Source organism: Pangasianodon hypophthalmus, chromosome 10, assembly GCF_027358585.1.
Source record: "Pangasianodon hypophthalmus isolate fPanHyp1 chromosome 10, fPanHyp1.pri, whole genome shotgun sequence".
NCBI classification, from domain to species: domain Eukaryota; kingdom Metazoa; phylum Chordata; class Actinopteri; order Siluriformes; family Pangasiidae; genus Pangasianodon; species Pangasianodon hypophthalmus.
The window spans coordinates 3,427,562-3,447,778 of record NC_069719.1 but is presented as its reverse complement, the minus strand read 5'-3'; the positions used below and the strand labels follow the sequence as shown (position 1 = coordinate 3,447,778).

Genomic DNA, 20,217 nt, shown 5'->3' with positions numbered 1-20,217 from the left:
TATGAAATTGTCTCTCAAGTGATAAATATCTTATAAGTTAAATACACAAGATTACACAAGACACAACAAGATTCATAAATGAAGATGTTTTAAATATTTACAATTTTATCTAAGATACAGGTTTCTGGTAATGACCTGTTAGCAATTAATCCAAAGCTTCTTTTGAGACATAAAAGTAGTATGCTTACAAAAATAAATAAAAGCAAACACAACTATAAAAAGCACCACATTAAATAAAATGCTCCCTCTCTATGGGGGTGAATCAAAAGAATCAAAACGTCGCCCGATTCATTCAAACTGATTTGTTCGAAAGAATCGACTCATTAAAGTGAGTCATAGAGATGGAGGGGGGGGAGAGAGGGGAGGGGGGGCTTTAGGCGTGCGCGCGCGCCACTAGTTGCCATTCTCACGTACGCACGATTCCAAAGTGAGTAAAATTAAATAAAATTTAAAAAAATAGTTAAAAAGAAAGACTCTGCTAACTAAAAACTTCACGTACATTTACATATTCCTTATTGTGTGTAAATATCGTCGTTGTGTGATGCATTTATCAGCGTATTTTGACGATTTTGGGTGATTCCGTCGCCGTGTATCTGTCATTTAGTTTGACAGCTAAGTAGCTAACTTCAGTACTCTAATGCTAGCTAAGTGTCTGATTAGCATCCAGGTCTAATTATGTGATGTGACACTTCTCCACTAAAAATACATTTTTATTATTCAGTTTTATTTAGTTTGCCTCAACCATAAGGACAAGAGATATTGATATGATAAGATATTAATATAATAATAATAATAACAATAATAATAATAATAAACTACAGGCTGCTGTTTAGAGAAAGATATCAGTTTGTTTATATTTATTTAGCAATGTTGTGTATAACAAACCAACATGATCTAATGAGTCAATGAGGTAAAGAACAAACTAGCAAACTGTTAGCTATTTATTTTTTGTTGTTGTTGTTGTTGACCAAGTGTGAAAAAGGAAAGGTTTGTTTGTTTGTTTGTTTGTTTGTTTGTTTTTGCAGAAGCTGTCTAGCTCTCATATTGTTCAACTTTCTGTTTTTCATCTATCCAGGAAACGCAGAACGTTCTCCTAACATTAACATTCGGTTCCTCTTTGGGTTTCTTTTTGGGAACCATTTCATGATGTTCCGGTAACGTTACGTTTTCGTTAACGAAAGTCAGCGCTGTTGCTGAAACGTACAACTTTCTCTTATAGTTATGTGACAACTTACATGAAACATTCGCCAAAGGTTGCTTTTAGGTGTTATTTTATTTTGTAACTACAAACTAACCTTCCGGGAACGTTTCCATAACATTCGTTCATGGTCTCGTAACGGAAAGTTTGCCAAATAGATATATATATATTTTTTATATATAAGTACGAACTAACATTCCAGGAATGTTCCCATAGCATGGTCTTACAGGAAGTTATGAAAGTTGCATGATGTTTTTAAGGTCTGTTTTTAGTAAACAAACTAATATTCCAGGAACAAACAGAAACATTAATATAAACATTTAGATTTAAATAAAAATACTTTAGATGTACTGCATTTGACTGAAGCTTGTATCTCAAAATTTCTGACCTCCAAATCGGAAAAACCAAACAATCAAACAAAAACGTTCCCTGACTCAATCAGCTTGGAATTCCTACTCGGAAAATCGGGAAGGTCTGTTCAACTCCGAGTTCAGCATATGATGTCATGTCAGCATGGTCATCTGCTCACACCGTCAACCGTAAATAAAATATGACTGTAGTAATATTTGTTGCTAACAAAACACACACTTTTATGAAGGCGCACGTGTTTATTTTTCGCTTTGTAACTCGAACGCACCAAGCTTGGGAATTACATAATTCTGATTTAAGACTTCCCACTTCAGAAGTCGACTGTAACTTGAAGGGACGCTCCGCTAAGGTTAGGGCAACATTCCCAATAGTTTCTAATAATTTAAAGGTTACCACAGTGTTAGGGGAACGTTCTCCAAACCATCTTGGGTCACTACTACAAGGTTTCCGAAAGTTTAAACTTATTTAGGGGAATGTTTTCTCAACCATAGTGTGCAACGAAACATTATATTTCAGTAAAGAATTCCTTCCTGGAAAATCAAATGGAAATTAAAAAAGCTTCTCAGAACATTTCAGGATCGAAAAAACAAACATTTCCAGAACGTTCTGAGAACCAATATCAAGCAATTGCTAGCTGTGTAATACTTTATCGTGTTGTATATTTGGTCAACCTCTTTACTGAGATCTTGTTGTGCCTCAGACTTTCGTGTATATCAGCTGAAGTATCAATATATCGATATATATCAAGATATTCAATAGTAAATCATGGTTGTGATGGAAAATATAAAAGAATCATACTTTTTTTTTTTACATATCATTTCAGGCTGTAAGAGCATGATGAAGCAGCTAAACCGTGCCGAGACTCCTCCGTCTATCACGTTACGTATCGGATCGGCGGCGGCTCACAGCCTTCAGCTCCGGCGAGGCCTTCGAGTGAAGCGTCCGAACGTTCAGGGTCCTCGGGGACCGCCGGGAAAGAGCCAGAACAACGGCACGAATCGCCATCACAGCCAGATCTCCTGTCTGAGCAAACAGCCGTGGGGTCCGACTCTGGTCGTCCAGCGCCAGGAGATGGCTGCGTACTTCAGACTGTTCGGTGAGGGGAAAGTGGTCATGCCAGGTCAAATCCTGATGCGTATAGTTTTACAGAATTCTTAACAGTTTGTTGTTTTATTTTACTTTATTGTCATAAACCTGTCATACTGACAAAATCACTGTAGCAGGATGTGAGGGACGTGTTATAAAACGTCTCATGATATCGTTAGACCTAAAGATGACACCGATCCAATACCCAGGATTGTATCAGGCCAATACCAGGAAAAAATCTGAATGGATTGGATCCGATCCTGTAACAAGTTGTGAAGTTTGGAATTGAATTCGGAACCGGAAATGTTTACATATCAAGACTCTGTATTTTTTGTTAGGACTGATTTTCTTATATTTATACTTTCTTATATTTATTATTTGAAATGTAATTTGCAATTGTAAGTGATTTTTGTTTGTGAAGTTCTCAAGGTTTCGGTGTCCATATCAGTATCGGAAAAGAAAACTTATACCTGAATATATCGTAGCTACTACTGCGTCCAAGTTGGACGGAAGCGACGTAGGAAGATAGCATGATAGATATTATGTGTTGCGCAGCAATTTCTGTCAGCGTTACCAATCTGCATAAACTACATTTGGCCCCTACATGTTTGAGGTCTTCAGGTCAGTTCTGGTCAGTTCCCTGACCACTTCTCTGAAGGGAAGTGATTGGTGCCCCAAAAAACTCTAAAACAACCTTCCTGTTGACCTCAGGTGCAGTATTCCTCTTTTTTTTTTTCCTCACTATGTTTTTCCTTACTTGAACAGTATATATGAATACCTGTGGCAATGCTCACTGTTTAAATTAAATAGTTTTGTTGGTTTTGTAATGTTTAAAACCTTATTCAGACTGGATTAGTTTTACATGAGGAGGTGGAGTAATGTGGGGCCACTTTTTCCCGGTGTATCTTTAGGATTTTTGTTCCGATCAAATCTGTCATTTATTCAGACTGCATGTTCCTCTGTTGGGAAAGATTATGCTGTGTTTTACCGACATGTAGTTTATTTTTAAGACATGTACACTCTATGGCCAAAGGTATGTGAGCACCTGACCATCACAATCATATATGGTTCTTCCCGAAACTGCTGCCACAAAGTTGGAAACAGAATGTCTGTGTGTGCTGTAGCATTACAGTTTCCCTTCACTGGAACTAAGAGGCTCAAACCTGTTCCAGCATGACAATGCCCTTGTGCACAAAACGAGCTCCATGAAGACATGGTGTGTGAAGGTTGGAGTGGAAGAACTCGAGTGTCCTGCACAGAGCCCTGAACTGGAACACCGACTGAACCCCAGACCTCCTCGACATCCCAACATCAGTGCCTGACCTCACTAAAGCTCTTGTAGCTGAATGAACACAAATCCCCACAGCCACGCTCCAAAATCTAGTGGAAAGCTTCCCAGAAGAGTGGAGCTCATTATAACAGCACAGAGGGAATAAATCTGGAATGAGATGTTCAACAAGCACATGTGGGTGTGATGGTCAGGGGTGCACATACTTTTGGTTATATAGTGTGAACATATAGTGGGTCCAGAAAGTCTTCTGAGGTTAATCCTAAATATGATCAATTCTACAATTTCTGGGTGTTTCTTACTGTGACACTTGTTCTGTTCTGTTCACTTTTGTTTTCTTAGATGATGATCTCATCCAGGATTTTCTGTGGATGGACTGCTGTTGCAAAATTACAGATAAGGTACCAAAGTCAAATTAAATTCATTTTAGTTTTTAACAAAACAAAACAAAAAAGCTACCAGTTACAAGTGAAATCTTGTAGTTTAACGCTTAATTGATATTTATATTGGAGGATATGTATTTTATATACAAGGTAAAAAAAAAATACAGGTTGTTTTTACTTTCTAAAAACAAGTAAAAAAAAAAAAAAAGTTTTCTATCCTCTTTCGCTTTGTAGTATTTGCTCGCCATGACATTCGTCTACTTCAAGAGAGCGCGCTTCAGCATCAGCGAGCACAGCAGGATGAACTTCTTCATCGCTCTGTAAGTTCATTTCATTAAAGCAATATTTCAGCAGAAATCCTAATGTGGCTAAGTTAAAGTCTTTTTTTTTCCTCTGCACATTTAATAATAAGAACTGGATTAAACAGGCGCCAGTATGACTTCGGATTTTGGTTTTTAAATTTTTGGTTTTAAATTTTTTAACAACTGGAAAGGTCTGACTGACAACAGCAAAAGCAATTAGTGATTATTTGTACATAAAGAGTTTAATAACCTGATTAATGTGAACAATATTATCCTCTGAATCACTTCTAACATGCAATTAACTCTGTTAGCTTTTCAACAAAGTGCGCATTGGTGACATCTTGTGGTCATGATGATGAACTGCAGCTCCTGGTGGGAAGCTGTAGCAGGGATTTGGGTTTCATCTAACAAATCTGTGCATTACAGCACTTAAACAAAACATTACAAAACATTTCAGTTATCTCAGCTGGTAAATTTACATAATGTTGTGTATTACTTAATAAAGAGAAAGCAATCTCCTTATATATATCCTGTTTTAATGGTGTAGGCAAAACTAAGCTCTTACGCATTAATATAAATACAAATTTATTATAAACAGAAACCTTATTTGTTATTTGATATGAGATCAAATTTTCCCAAGCTTCAAACAACATTGTTTCTTTGTTGGTTCCATAAATAAAGGTATCTCTGTATTGCTAGTTGCTGAATGTCCAAAGCAGACACGTGGTCAAGACAAAGCTTCGGACCTCATCATTGGTCAGATGTTTTTGTCAGAATGAATAAAGAACAAATAAAATACATGTTTCAAAGCAAAAATGTTTTTTTTTGTTTGTTTGTTTTTTTTGTACACATGCCTTGGGACTTCAGTTTCAGCACCAGTTTGAGACACCGAACACGCTCTTTTCTTGTTGCTTGATTCAAATATGGAGGAAAAAAATTGCCATCTTGTTCGCAGATGTACAACATATACAGTTCTGTGCAAAAGTCTTAGGCACATGCAAAGAAATGCTGTAGAGTAAAGATGCTTTCAAAAATAATGAAATTAAATGTTTCTGCATTTAAAAAAATACTACAAAAAGCAGTAAACAGTAATAAATGAAAGAAAGTCAATATTTGGTGTAACAACCGTTTGCTTCAAAAAAAAATTATTAGTCTCAGGTGCAGTGTGTGCAGTTTTATAAGGAAATGAGCTGTAAGTGTTACTGAGCATCTTGCAGAAGCAGCCACAGTTCTTCTGGAGACTTTGACTGTCGACTCGCTTCTTATTTCTGCAGCGAAACCCAGCAGCCTTCATTATGTTTTTATCTGAAAAGTGTCTCTTATGGAATCTGCTGCTTTCTTTACTGACATACAAACATTTTTCTGTAACATTTAATTTTGTGCTGGAAAACTAATGTTTGGAATCTAAAATGGTTTTTGTACTGAATCAATAATGTAGAAGTCATAAAATAAAAATCTATAACAAAGTTTTTACTAAAAAAATATGGGGTGCTTAAGACTTTTGCACAGTATTGTGTATATATATATATTTTTATTTTAATGAGTTTCCAAAAACTACTGTTTAATTTAAATATGCGTCCATTGTTATTCAGTATATAACCTGATCTTAACTTGAGTTAAATTGGTTTTATAAATAAAATCAGTTCTCGTTGGTGGACTCAGACTTTTAGCCCTGACTGTATCACTCATGGTGTGTATCATAGATACCTTGCGAACACCATGGAGGAGGATGAGGAGGAGGCAAAGTATGAGATCTTCCCCTGGGCTCTAGGGAAGAGCTGGAGGAAACAGTTCCCTCGTTTCCTGAAGCAAAGGGACAGGCTGTGGGCTCGCATCGAGTACCGAGCTGCAGTCAGCCGCCGCTGCTGTGAGGAGGTAATAATATATCTCACGTCTTCCTCGAGGCATTTCAGGGAGCTTTTCCTCACCACTGTCGCCTCTGACTTGTTCATTAGGGAACTGAATCTACATCTGGATTTCTGTGAAGCTGCTCTGTAACAATGTCAATTGTTAAAAGTGCTATACAAGTAAAAAGTAATCGTTTAGGGTGCTAGTGAATCTGTATAACCTGGAGCTTAATCACACACAAAAGCCAGATTAGAACTTTACCAGAGTCATAATTTATCAACAATTACAACCTTTTTAACAAGCTATAGTTGTTAAAAATTAGTTTTTTGGTGGTTTTTAGACTATAAGACTATGTTGCAGCAACACAATTTTTGTTATCTCAGTTCAGAGGTGACAGAAAATCTTTATTTTTTTTAAATGATGTTCAAAATCACAAAGTTAATTTACATCACATAAGAGATACCCTTCTGCAGTCCTAATGGGTCTGCTAATGGACATAATTAGAAGCAGAGAGGCACACTCTGTAACAAATCTTAAAAATTATATAGACCTGATTTTTAAAGCACTTTTTTGGGGATGTTTTTTAAACCCCAGTTGTTGTCATTTGCGAATTCCCTCCCTATCACATGCCCACTACCAACCAGGGAGGGTGAAGGCTAGCATGTGTGTCCACACCACATCTTTTCTGAACACTCGTAGGAAAGCTCTGTCTACCCTCTTCCACATACGTGAACTCACAGATACCAGTGATTGGCCAGTTATGCACTCTTGGTTTCCAGGCCATGGATGGCTGTAAAATCATTCACATTCAAACTCGCATTCTCCTGGTGCTCCACTTGGAAGTCCAGGACTTTTTCAAATATGCTTTCAAGCACATTAGTACCTGTAAATGTTAAAGAGCACCTCTAATAGCCGGAAAAGTGTATTTCAAATTGAGAACTAGGAGTGTACTGGAATGATGCCTTAATAAGTGCACCATATAACCATATATCATTAAGGTTATATCTTTAACAAAGTGTAAGTATTGTTAATGTTATGTTATATTAGTTTAAATTCACACAAGAACCGTTATTTCATGTTACACCTTAAAATTCTACAGGAGCTTTAAAACCTGAAGAAATATGGCAAAAACTAAAAAAATTCTATGCTAAGGATGTATTTCTGCTAAGGTTAAAAAGAAAAGGAAAGTTATTCTAAAATATTTAGAATATAGTAAAAGCTATCTATCTATTTATTAGGGGTGTAACGGCATTCTATTAATAATCCATCTAATGCAGTTGTACTGTTTGAACACCAGAGATCTCAATCTGCCCAACTCATAGAGATAAAATATATAGATATCTGCAGATCACAAGAACCGACAAGCATTACAGGTTATACAGTTCCACATACAACCATTAAAAAGACCTCTTTAGTTGGTTTCAAAGAACACCAGCCCTGTACTGCTGCAATCTACAGTGCCTGAGAAAGAGACAGCTCAATCCGGTCATTTTAGCCGACCTTGGAGCTCTATTTCCAGTTAAAATGATGCCTCAGATGCTGAATACGGCACTCATTGTGTTTCAGGTGATCATTTTTTCCAGGTCAGAGACTTTGTTTATTCAGTCAATGTTTTGGGAGAATTGATAAATTTAATTACTTATTTATTTTTGATACATGTTGAACCTGCAGTACATTTTGTTTACAATATTAAATACCTTTTCCTGCTGATTTTGTTTTATTTAGTTTTAAATTGTTTTGCATTGTTTATGATCCAGAAATAAATAAGAGTCTTTTCAGTCATAATTCTTCTTCATTTAAATTTTATTCAAAATATTCTGAGAATCAAAGTGAATCGTAAATTGTGAAGCCAGTATCATGAATCGAATCGTGACTAGAGTGTATCATTACACCCCTAATATTTATTAATGTGTACAATTTATCTGGTGCCTTTCTGACAAAGTATGCAACACAAAATCACACTAATAAACACACACCAAAAATTCTGATATTTAATGTCATTCCCTTTGAAAATCTGTATACAGATATAAACTAAACTGTAGGACTTAGAGTTATCATACCGTGACTTAATCATATTGTTGCAGTCCATGTCACACATTCCTATACTGTGTGTGTGTGTGTGTGTGTATTATGTGTGTGATCAGGTGATGGCCATCGCTCCGTCTCACTTTATTTGGCAGCGGGAGCGAGCGGCTCACCACAGCGGCGCTCAGCGACAGTACCGGGACAGGGAGGAGGTTCAGATCCCGCGAGGTCCAGCTGCCTCTCCCGAGCCCTGCGCTCTGTGTGCTAAAGCCTCGCGCCTCTCCCCGTCCCCTCTTCCCCTCACACTCAGCCTGAGTCTCCAGGAAACACCCAAGACCCAGAAATTAGTCCGGTCCCGCAGTAAAGCCTCCTGCTACTGCACACACAGCCCAGCAGGTGAGACAGTGTAGCGCTGTACCGGTGAATCCGAAGACATTTGATACTTAAAGGCGTTTCTGTGATACGCGATAAGTATCATGATCTATAGGTTTGCTAACAAACTGGCACTTGGGGGTGTGCTGTTATAGGCAAATAATCAATGTGGCTCGACACAAAGCAGAGTTACTATTACCATACCAGAGTTGATTATTTTCCTACAGCAGCATGTTATTCCTCTTATACCACAATTACAATGACATTTTATACATTTTAACTGTTTATAGTTGCATTTTGTGATAACAAAGTGGTAAACATGGTAAATATGACATTGATAAGCACTCCTCTCTCTGGGTTCTGCATTTTTTCTTCCCCTTTTTCCCCCATTCTTGCTTTATTTATTTATTTCTCCTCCCCATAAATAAACTGCAGCTAACTTGTAGTGTACATTTTACAATCCCTCTTATATTTTGAATTTACAAACAGGAAGTGATGTGCACAGTGAATCCGGCCATGATGATTCCATAGACTGGATCAACAAGGACTAGAGTCTCATCACAACCAGTAACGCATTATCCATTACCTAAAAACCGCTCTATCGAAACATCCGTGGTCGGGTAACACCACCCCAAACAGCCCTGTCTACACGTCACGATCAAAACAGTCTGCTTTGTTTTGTTGTTGAATGGATCAACTGTGAGAATGACCTGTGTTAATGTGCAAAGGCTTTATGTATTTTACTGTTCACATGCACTTTTCGTCCTGTCACACATCTTTATCATTATCCATAAGTATTTATTAAGTACTTTCAGCTCTTCTGTACAGCACTAGATGTTCACGTGACACTTTAATAGCAATGTTTTTGAAGAGTCTAAAGCACATTACACATACTATGAAATGTTTAACAGCTTTCCTAGACATATGTGATAAAACAAAACGGAAATAACTTATTTAAGGCTTGTCAAAGAAATATTACTGCATTGTGTTAAAATAAAAATAAATAGCAATGCAATAAACGCATTAATGGATTGCTCTTGATTTTCCCACTAAATTCAGAGAATAGTTTTAATATCAAAATAATCTCACTGTTGGAAAATCAAATCAGGACAATCAGATTTATTGAAGCATCATTTGCAAACGTAAGCCTTAATGTGTTATCAGCTTGCTTCGGGGTCTTGATAGGTGTAGAAGTTATACACAAGCTATTTGGATATTTTCCTCAGTTTCACAAGGAACGCTGGAAGAAAAAAGAAGGAAAAATATTTGTTAGGTGATTTGATTTTAACACTGAAGATGTTCTACATTCAGCTGATGCTTTCACTTTTTTTTCTAATATGAAATGTACAAAGAAAAACCTCCCAAAATCTGGCTAATTTGCTGTGGGACTACGAATAATCATACAGACTAGAACCAGAAATTTCCACAGTAAGCAGTATTAGACCAGAAACTTCCACTTTGCATTACACCATATTAAGAAACTTTCACAGTGGATTACACTGTATTAAAACATCATCCACACTGGATTACTCTGGAATAAAACCTTTTGATTGGGATTACACTGAATTGGAAACTTTCTCATTGAATCATATCACATTCTTATCAGACTTGTTCATATGATCAACACTGGATCAGAAATTCCTAGCATGGGTCACATCGTCTGCAATGAATCATTTCAAATTGCAAACATCTGCAGTGGATCCCGTCACACCGGAAACAACTACAGTGGATCCAGTCACACAGGAAACATCTGCAGTGGATCCAGTCACACAGGAAACATCTGCAGTGGATCCCGCCACACCGGGAACATCTGCAGTGGATCCCGTCACACCGGGAACATCTGCAGTGGATCCCGTCACACCGGGAACATCTGCAGTGGATCCCGTCACACCGGAAACATCTGCAGTGGATTCCGTCACACCGGGAACATCTGCAGTGGATCCCGTCACACGGGAAACATCTGCAGTGGATCCAGTCACATTGGAAACATCTGCAGTGGATCCCATCACATTGGAAACATCTGCAGTGGATCCCATCACATTGGAAACATCTGCAGTGGATCCAGTCACACCGGAAACATCTGCAGTGGATCCAGTCACACCGGAAACATCTGCAGTGGATCCTGTCACACCGGAAACATCTGCAGTAGATCCCATCACATTGTAAACATCTGCAGTGGATCCAGTCACACCAGAAACATCTGCAGTAGATCCCATCACATTGTAAACATCTGCAGTGGATCCCATCACATTGGAAACTTCTGCATGGGATTCTTTCACATTGCAGATTTCAGCATCGGCTCACATCATGCTTGAAACATCTCCAGCAGATCATTTTGCATTGTAAACTTCTGCAGTGGATCACATTGCAATGGAAATTTCTGCAGTGAATTGCATCACATCTGAAACTTATGCAGTGGATCACATTGCATCACATCACACTGGAAACTTGCACAGTGGATTCTCCTGGATCAGAAACTTCCATAATGATTGTGATTGACACGAAACTGTAAGATCACAGATCTTTGCGGTACATTATGCTGCATCTGAAAAAATCTTTTGCAACACATCAGACTGGATTAGGGAAAAAAAAATACTTGTGGGTTATGATGGATCAGGCAAAAACCTCTGCAGATCATAGTGGATAAGGAACTCCAGCACCAGAAGATACCGGATCAAAAGCTTCTGCAGCAGATCATATTTCCAGAGTAGATCATACTGGTCTGGAAACTTAAACTGCAGATCATACCAAACTGGAAATTTTTTCTCAGTGGATAGTGGAATAGGAACTTCCAGAGCAGAGCAGATCATACAAGTCTTCAACAGATCATACTGGACTGAAAACTAACAACGTGCTCACCTGTGTGTCCGTTCTGTTCAGGATGCGGACGAGCGATGTAGGGGATGCTCCCGAACGGGAAGTGTGCTGGACTCTCGTGTGCTTAAAAAACACAAACAGAAACATAATAGCTGTAATTAGAATTCTGTAAATAGCACAGGTCCATTAACACTTCTGTTTATTAGTTAACGTTTATGCATGAATTTCAAATAATGATAAAACAAATTTGCAAAGCAACTCAAATCAACTTATTTAAAGCTTTTCTAAAGGCAGTTTCTAAACACAGCATAAAGACATTTAAAGATTTGCACGTTTCGTTTCCTGTCTTTTTAATACAGTGAAACTTTTAGATAGACGCATACTGTAAAATACACGGCAAAAACCTCAAACTAGTCAATGGAAGTTAATATTTTTAAACCAAACAACAGGTAAGTGTTACCTTCATCATTTGAGTCGTCATTCTCGCTCTCTGTGGTTTCTTCACCTGGAGATGTTTTTCGCTGGTGGAAGGAGCCGTCTTTTTTGAGCGACGGCGCAAGCAGCCAATCCCTGTACTGCACCTCGATGATGCGTTCACACACCAGAGGAAGTGTGGAGCAGCGAAGTCCTTCCATTAAGTCGATGATCTGTGTAATACTGTCATGCATCATACAGGTGGGTGACAAATTGAAGGAAAAACTGTTTTAAATAGTGTTTAAACCTGTGTTTTGATCTGTGGGAATTCAGTAAATAAGACTATAGCGTTGTATACAGATTCTGCCTGGGTTAGCTGTTATGATCTGATCGAATGTTTGTTCCCGTAGCTGAGGATTTCAGCCGTTGTTTTCTGATTGGACAGTTTCCTCTAGGAATTTATTCTGATTGATAAATAAAAACAGATCTTGAAAATATTGTTTTATTTTTTAGCAGATGCAGTTATCCAAAGCGACTTGACAAAATGTCTTCATAACATGATAGACAAGACTAATGCTGCTTTGTATAAGTGCTAGTAACAAAAAGGACCATATAAGATCCAAGTACCAGGAAAAAAAAAAACACAAAGTAATATAAAAAGTAAGCAGTAACAAAAAAGACAACTTTAGCCCCAGTGCACAAACAGTACAACAACAGGTTCAGAAAACTATACAGAAATAATACAAGAGGAGCAAAATGTCTACTTATTAAAGTCCAGGTGGTTTAAAATCAACTAATCTGCAGAATCATGTGTGTGTGTGAGAGAGACTTACTTGGCCTGATAGACGGCACACACACCTCCTGTATGGAGATGAGGGATGACTGTGGGTAAAGCCAGATGAGGGTTAATCATATCCAGAGCCACCTGAAACACACACACACACACCAGAACAAACTGAAATCTGCCATACTAGACAAATATCTTGATAGTATTTCCAGGTGTAGCTCGTTTCTCAAAATATGCTACAATGTTTTTAAAACATGGTCATCTGCATAAAAAGTATTTTATACCACGGCACTGTTGGGTTCTGATTGGTGAGAAGGTGTTGATTAATTTTCTAGAACAGCAGCTCTGACAGTAGTGCAGCTGCAAATCACAGCTTTATATTAATAAGCTCGTTCTAATACGTTATCGTTTCTATAGTAACAACAGATTTTAAAAAACTGTAATTGTTGACATGGTGAGGTTTTGTGTAAGATGTTTATTTAACATTTATTTAAGGAGTCTCCAGTGTCAGCACTTTGTAACAGTCAGAGGTGTAAAGCTGTAAATGTAAGTTTTCTCAGTAAATTGATGTTATGTTTTTGTTTTTTGTTGAATTAACTTTAAGAGAGAAAAAGCGAGGAGAGGGAACAACTGTTCATAGCTGCTGTAAGTGAGAACATGAACTAAATTGTTTCAGACATTCCACATCATTAAATGTAACTATAAATGTATAAAATGTATGATGTGTCATTCTTTAATAAATATAAAAATTGAATCATTGGAAAATTGTGGTATGAGAGGAATAAAACGCTTTGTGATAGCAGCACGACACACACTGTTTTATATTCAATATTCAATAAATATGCTAAACTGCGGTGTTTGGACCCCTTACGGAATTGAAGCTCCGCCCAGCAAGCAAGGGGGCGGCATTTATGAGATCTCCGAGGTGAAAGTGGACATTTTCAGGCCACTCATTTCCACTGCGCAGCTTCCAGGACGAACGCCAGCGCTCGTAATTTAACACGGCCCGTCTGTGGTGGTCCGCTCTTACTTCAACACTCAGCACGGTTCCAATAGAGCCCACTGAGGGGGGATGAACACACACACACACACACGTGATTTCAGGTTGAAACACTTTAGAAGACTTACATGTCCCTGTAGACTACACTAGGGCTGTAAACCTCAGGCTTCCACATAATATGATTTTGATTCCAAAGTCAACAAGTCGATATTTGAGGATACGTGTGAATCTGCTGTGATATAATACAATATGATTCTATGTAATTTAGTAGCCTCATATCGATATCTGCCTAACTTTGATGAGAATCTGAGGTAGGCCTACTATTACTCTGTGAATGAGGACATAGAAAAGGACTAGTTTAAGAGCATAGGGTTAGGGTTAGATGGATTAACACAGATCGATTCAAATCATCGGATTATTACACACCTAGGCTACACAATTTTGACCTAGATAGCCTAAGGTTAAAATCATTCAGGCAGATTGTGGGCTATTTTTTTTTAACACAATAGAAGTATAGGATGTTGCAGACGTAATCCTGAATTAACATCCATCATGTGTAGATAACGTCTCAGTAAAAAGAAAGAACCTGCTCGGGACAGGAAGAGACTCATGGCTCCGGATCCAGACCCCGACTCCAGCACACAGTCTCCCGCGTTCACATCCATCATCATCAGCATGGCACTGGCGTCCTGCAGAGAGACGAGTGAAAATGAGTCGTGTGGCGTTTGCAAAGGAGTCAGCGCTTTGTCTCGACTTGTTGATTCAAGTGAACACTGAGAGCCAGCATATATGAAGCACTGTTCATAGATGCAGAGAATGGCATTACTCTTGTAGTGTCATTTAATCCAGATTATTTCCCGAATCCTCTTTTTAACATCTGAACTGTTTGTCAGTGTGAATAGTGAAATGTGTGTATGACTCTCAACTGTGTGTATGAGGCACGATAGGATCCGTGTTCGTGTTTTATAAAATGCAGTGCAGTCAGTGTCGGCTGATTGTGATATCAGATGGAAGGCTAAAATCTAACGTCTATTATAAAAAAAAGAGAGAGCGGAAAGCATCTGTGAAAGCAAAGTGGTCCCTGTTCACAAAAAGTTTGAGAACCCCTGATCTAAGGTATAAAATCAAGCACTTAAGGGTTTGTGCTAGTGACCAGAAGGTTGTAAGTTCACATCCCAGAACTGCCAGAGAGCTGTGAAAGCCTGAGCTCTGTGCCTGAATATAAAGAAATCAATGTGTAAATGAATAAAGGCTTACTTTTGGATAAGCAATAGCAGGCCCTCTTTTCATAAACAGCGTGAACTCTTCGAGACTGGGTCTGCGGATGAGCATAGGGAGCCCCAGGTTGGTGCGGAAAACCGTCCCGGCATGGCAGCCCTGGATGACATCATGAGCTACAAAACCACAGTTGCTCCCCAGCCTAGATCCTTTCTCCAGCTGGAACATCTTCTGTAACTCCAGCCTTCGTTTACGGCGGTACTCAGCAAGCAGGACTTCTCCAAAACACATCACACGCTCCCCAGGTAGAACATGAGCGTGCATCATTTCTTCCTTGCGCTGATTTACAACTCTGTCAACACTGTCAACATCTCCAGGTTGTTCATGAACATCTAGATCTTCCATGAGCTTCTCTGGAGTCTGTGTTTCCGTGTCTTCATTCTCGTCACTTGGTTTATTCCGTCTGAGTTCCCAGACCTCCTCACTTAACGATTCCTGGGGTAACATTTGACTCACTCTCTCTAAAGGTGACAAGGGTCGCCTCCCAAATCGAGAAGCTCGCCTTGAGAATGGAGAAAGTGTTGGACCAGATGGCACCGGTGCTTCAGAACCATCATCATCTCCAGCTGGACTTTTTGGACCTGTCCCAAACCACTTTGTCCAAGCTAATGAAGCAATTCTGAGATCACTCCGGTTGACCTTATGACTTAAACATGTGGCACACACTCTGGCCAGCCTTGGTGTCATTTTAATTGAGGGACCCAAACTGCAACACAACCCAAAAGCAGACATCAGCTAAGCTTCATAAGACTACCAGTGTTTCTACCAGTGATGAAATGTTTCTCATTCATTACTTAGACATGTACGTATGAGTATAAAATGTACACGTAAATGTCACACGCCCAGTCAAAATGCACGCGTTTGTCTTATAGAAAAATATAAATAAAACAGAAAAACACACTCGAGACCCAGAAAGCGACGTTAAATGTGTTAATGCATTAAATTCAATGCACTGAGAAAGTGATAGTAAACAAATCTAATCGCAGCGTGACTCTCACAGAGCAGCGCCATTTTGCATTTGGTTACGTCATCAACAGGAGACAAACACGGTGCAGTACAAAGAGCGACCACAAGATGGCGCCAAACCTACGGTACTGTTTCAGAGCTCCTCAGGGTTTTTTTTTTCCTTTTCTTTTTTTTTTTTTTGATTAATTCAAAAGTACATATACAAAAACATGAATCAGAACATAATAAAAATGTATTTAAAAGGTAATACAGCTAATAAATTGTACCCATTTGTCACATTTGTACGTTTATATGATAGTGGTAGATAATATTTCTACATATAAAATTTAGCCATAAGAAGCAAAATGTTTATTATACAGTCATTATATATGTGAAATGCATACAAATTTTAATAAATATTTTCTACAGTGAAAGTACAAAGGTTTTGCCAGAAAAATTTCACAGTTTGTTTGTTTTAATTATGCATCACAAATCTCATATGTACAAAATACTGGAACAGATTAAATTACAGAAAAAAAAAAAGTTAAAAATATTTGGAACATAAACGCAAGCTCATAAAAAGGCAGCAATGATTTTTAAAATAATACAGTGGATATAAAAAGTCTATACACTTCTATTAAAATTTTTCTACACACCCATTCACACACTACAGACAATTTAGAGATGCCAATCAGCCTACAGTGCATGTCTTTGGACTGGAGGAGGAAACCAGAGGACCCGGAGGAAACCCCCGAAGCACAGGGAGAACATGCAAACTCCACACACACACACACACACACACACACACACACACACACACAGAGCAGAGGCGGGAATCAAACCCCTACCCTGGAGGTGCGAGGCAAACATACTAACCTCTAAGCCACTGTGCCCCCAATTACAGGTTTTTGTGATGTAAAAAAAAATGAAACCAATATAAATCATGTCAGATTTTTTTCCACCTTTAATGTGATATAGAACCCAACAAAATTCAAGTGAAAAACAAACAGAAGCATTTCAGGTGAACAAAAACACTACACTTACAATAACTTGGTTGCCCAAGTGTAACTACTTTAACTAATACTTTGTTAAAGCATTTATAATCTGTATTCTAAATTAAAATCATCTTGTAGACTCTCATCTCATTTTATTTTGTTATTTTAATCATATAAATTAAAAAGAGAACATTTAAATTTGAATTCAGATGTTAGGATAACATTTTTATTAAAGCAGTATATTCACTCCCAAAATTGCATCACAAGAAGGACGAGCGTTTCATTATTTCTTACAGTATTTCAGGATTTTAAAGGTGCAATAGTCGATTTTTTAATTCCGTATTTGTACAAATAACCTGGAAGTCATGTAAAATGTGATTTAAAAAAGAAAAAACAATGGATTAAGCTGGGACTTTAGCATAAGTGTATAAGTGAAAACCTGTTTGGAAAATGTCGTGGAGAATCTTCTCAGTCCAAAATCAAAGAAAAATAACTTTTCAAAGGGTTTTGGATGCCAAAAATCAGACTTTATTGAAAAACCAACCAGGCCGAGACGTCTGCAGATCATCTGATTTACACAGTCGTGGCTTAATTCTGCCCTTGACCTCTCGCCACAATTATTTCATTATCCTTCTATGTTCTCTTTAATTGTGGCACGAGCTCAGTCATATATATATTTTTTTAAATGTTATGTTTATACTGATTAACATTCTTTATAAACTTTAAGAATACTCTTTTAAGAAATCATAAATGTCAAACTGGTGAAAAAGATACAAACCTAATGTACTTTAAAAGGTACAGAGGGTGCGTTCATGCTTGAGAAATGAAGCAGAGCGAGCCTGGACTGAAAAGATACAATTTATGAATGAGGAATATGTGCTCAGTGATTTCCCACAAGCTAGAGTCACATCAGTTTGTCTTAGTTTTCTTCATTCACACACAAATATTCTCTTATATTCTATAAGATTAATTTTCTAATTAATTAGAACAGTTCAACATAGTCGTATGCTTAAATACTGATTTAACATAAAGTCACAGTCTCTTCATGATTAAAATGCATTTCAAAGTCATTCTTAGGACTTTGATGAATTAAAACATTTCTTATCACTTTGATTATTTTAACTTTTGATAGGACCCGATGGTTTGCATAATAATCATACTTAAATTATACTCTGATCAAGAAAATTCTCCTATTAAAACAGCGTTCCGGGCCGGAAAGTTTGCTTGTGTCTGGATGCTGCTCCTCTCGGTCATTTTCTAAACACTCTGCGGGCCAAAGTAGATCCTGGGGACGGAGTTTCATGAACATGTCAAACCCACCAAACTGTTAGAGACCTAATCTTAAAGGAAAAAAAATAAAGACTGACATTACTTATTGCACCTTTAATCAGAACGTGTGTGAAATCAGTTTCCTGACACAGACCATTTCCCACTTTTAATACGTGATGGTGACTCCTGAACCACTTGAACACCTGATTTTACCTCTGAATTTTGGGCGAATATCACACACACACACTCATATATATATATATATATATATATATATATATATATATATATATGTGTGTGTGTGTGTAATTTTGTTGGGTGAATATCACATGTAAATGGCAGAAATGTAAACAACTCCTTTACTTTATTTCTTTGTGATTTTGTGAAAATATTTCAGAGTTTCAAATACTTACAAAAAAACAAAATAGAAAGACAGAATCCTTTCGCTCCTCTATGTTGAAATATTTACTGTTTTAGTGCAGTCCTGATTGCTCAGTTCATCTCGATCAGAATCACAATGAGCTTTTATTGCCAAGTGTGCTCACACACACACACACACACACACACAAGGAATTTGACTTGGTATGAAGCTTCCAGAACACACCACACATACCAATAAGATGGCAAGACATATAATAATAAAATAAAATGTACAAATAATAATGAGAGAATATATAACACTGTACAGTAGAGACAATAGGCTTAAACGGAATAGATATATATACAGATATAATACAGCTGTGTGCAAGGTGAAGGCAATGGCAGAAGCATTAAGGATATGTGTACAGGTAGTATAGTAAAGAATGAATTTACATACTGTAACGTGTAATATATACATACACTATATGGCCAAAAGTTTGTGGACACTATGGAGGAATTTTCTGTTATCTATATCAATATCATTTGTTAATCAGTATTTAAGTATCAATCAGTATCTATGCAACAGTATTGAAAAGTGACCTTAAATCACCTCATGTATTAACTTTCAGAGCTTCATTTATATACTACACTGTACCATTTCTAGTACATATAGAAGGGTGACTCTAGGCCTGTGATCCTGCAGGGATGTTTCTGTGAGAACAAACTGGTGTGACCTTGTAGATGGATTTTATTAAGGTGAAGGCTAATGTTGTTTTTGAAACATAAACTGACTGAACTCTCGCCGTGGTTAAAACTAAGATAAGGGGACAGTGAAATAATTAGGACGAGAAGCAGGTGTGTGATTAAAAGAAAAAAGAGAAAACTCCATCCACTGAGATCATTGTTTTAGAATCGTATAAAAGCATGGGCCACGACGATGTAAATCAGATGCTCTGCAGACCATCTCGGCTTTGTGGTTTGATTCAATAAAGTCTATAGATTTTTGGCATCCAGAACTCCTTGTCTTTGTAACTCATTTTTCTTATTCTGATTTGCAGAAGTATTTGCCACGACAACACCTGACCATAACATTCATACAGCATGTGCATGTTGAACATCCCATTTCAGATTTAGTCCCAATTTGCTGTTATCCTCCACTCCCACTCCTCTGGGAAGCTTTCCACTAGATGTTGGAGCGTGGCTGTGGGGATTTGTGTTCATTCAGCTACAAGAGCATTAGTGAGGTCAGGCACTGATGTTGGTGAGGAGGTCTGGGGTTCAGTCGGTGTTCCAGTTCATCCTAAAGGTGTTCAGTGGGGTTGAGGTCAGGGCTCTGTGCAGGACACTCGAGTTCTTCCACTCCAACCTTCACACACCATGTCTTCATGTGATAATGACAATGTGCATAGGAGAATTGTCATGCTGGAACAAGTTTGTTTCTCTTAGTTCCAGTGAAGGGAAATTGTAATGTTATCGCCTAC

The 20,217-nt window shown here is 37.8% G+C and overlaps 2 protein-coding genes across 2 annotated transcripts; one reads left to right on the top strand and one right to left on the bottom strand.

Annotated features, from left to right (window-relative positions):
• The first annotated feature begins 369 nt into the window (after positions 1 to 369).
• Positions 370 to 9,509, top strand: spdya (speedy/RINGO cell cycle regulator family member A). Its single transcript, XM_026944075.3, has 7 exons — positions 370 to 427; positions 2,391 to 2,663; positions 4,284 to 4,342; positions 4,559 to 4,644; positions 6,330 to 6,501; positions 8,619 to 8,895; positions 9,361 to 9,509. Exons 2-7 carry the CDS (start codon positions 2,402 to 2,404, stop codon positions 9,420 to 9,422), a joined length of 918 nt encoding a protein of 305 aa, XP_026799876.3. The 5' UTR covers positions 370 to 427; positions 2,391 to 2,401; the 3' UTR covers positions 9,423 to 9,509.
• Positions 9,510 to 9,648: 139 nt separating this feature from the next.
• trmt61b (tRNA methyltransferase 61B) lies at positions 9,649 to 16,208 on the bottom strand. Its single transcript, XM_026944074.3, has 7 exons — positions 15,147 to 16,208; positions 14,476 to 14,578; positions 13,761 to 13,951; positions 12,936 to 13,027; positions 12,149 to 12,345; positions 11,731 to 11,811; positions 9,649 to 10,111 (listed from the first exon to the last, which is right to left on the bottom strand). The coding sequence occupies exons 1-7, from the start codon at positions 15,897 to 15,899 to the stop codon at positions 10,077 to 10,079; spliced, it is 1,452 nt and encodes a 483-aa protein (XP_026799875.3). The 5' UTR covers positions 15,900 to 16,208; the 3' UTR covers positions 9,649 to 10,076.
• Positions 16,209 to 20,217: the final 4,009 nt, after the last annotated feature.

Bases quoted from the DNA above. Each gene is read 5' to 3' on its own strand.
- spdya (XM_026944075.3), top strand. From the start codon at position 2,402: ATGATGAAGCAGCTAAACCGTGCCGAGACTCCTCCGTCTATCACGTTA. The intron at 2,664-4,283 runs GTGAGGGGAAAG...TTGTTTTCTTAG, and splicing joins TGCGTACTTCAGACTGTTCG to ATGATGATCTCATCCAGGAT. The intron at 6,502-8,618 runs GTAATAATATAT...GTGTGTGATCAG, and splicing joins GCCGCCGCTGCTGTGAGGAG to GTGATGGCCATCGCTCCGTC.
- trmt61b (XM_026944074.3), bottom strand. From the start codon at position 15,899: ATGTCTGCTTTTGGGTTGTGTTGCAGTTTGGGTCCCTCAATTAAAATG. The intron at 14,579-15,146 runs GTAAGCCTTTAT...GTCTCTCTGCAG, and splicing joins CTGCTATTGCTTATCCAAAA to GACGCCAGTGCCATGCTGAT. The intron at 13,952-14,475 runs GTTCTTTCTTTT...ATCCCCCCTCAG, and splicing joins TCTCTTCCTGTCCCGAGCAG to TGGGCTCTATTGGAACCGTG.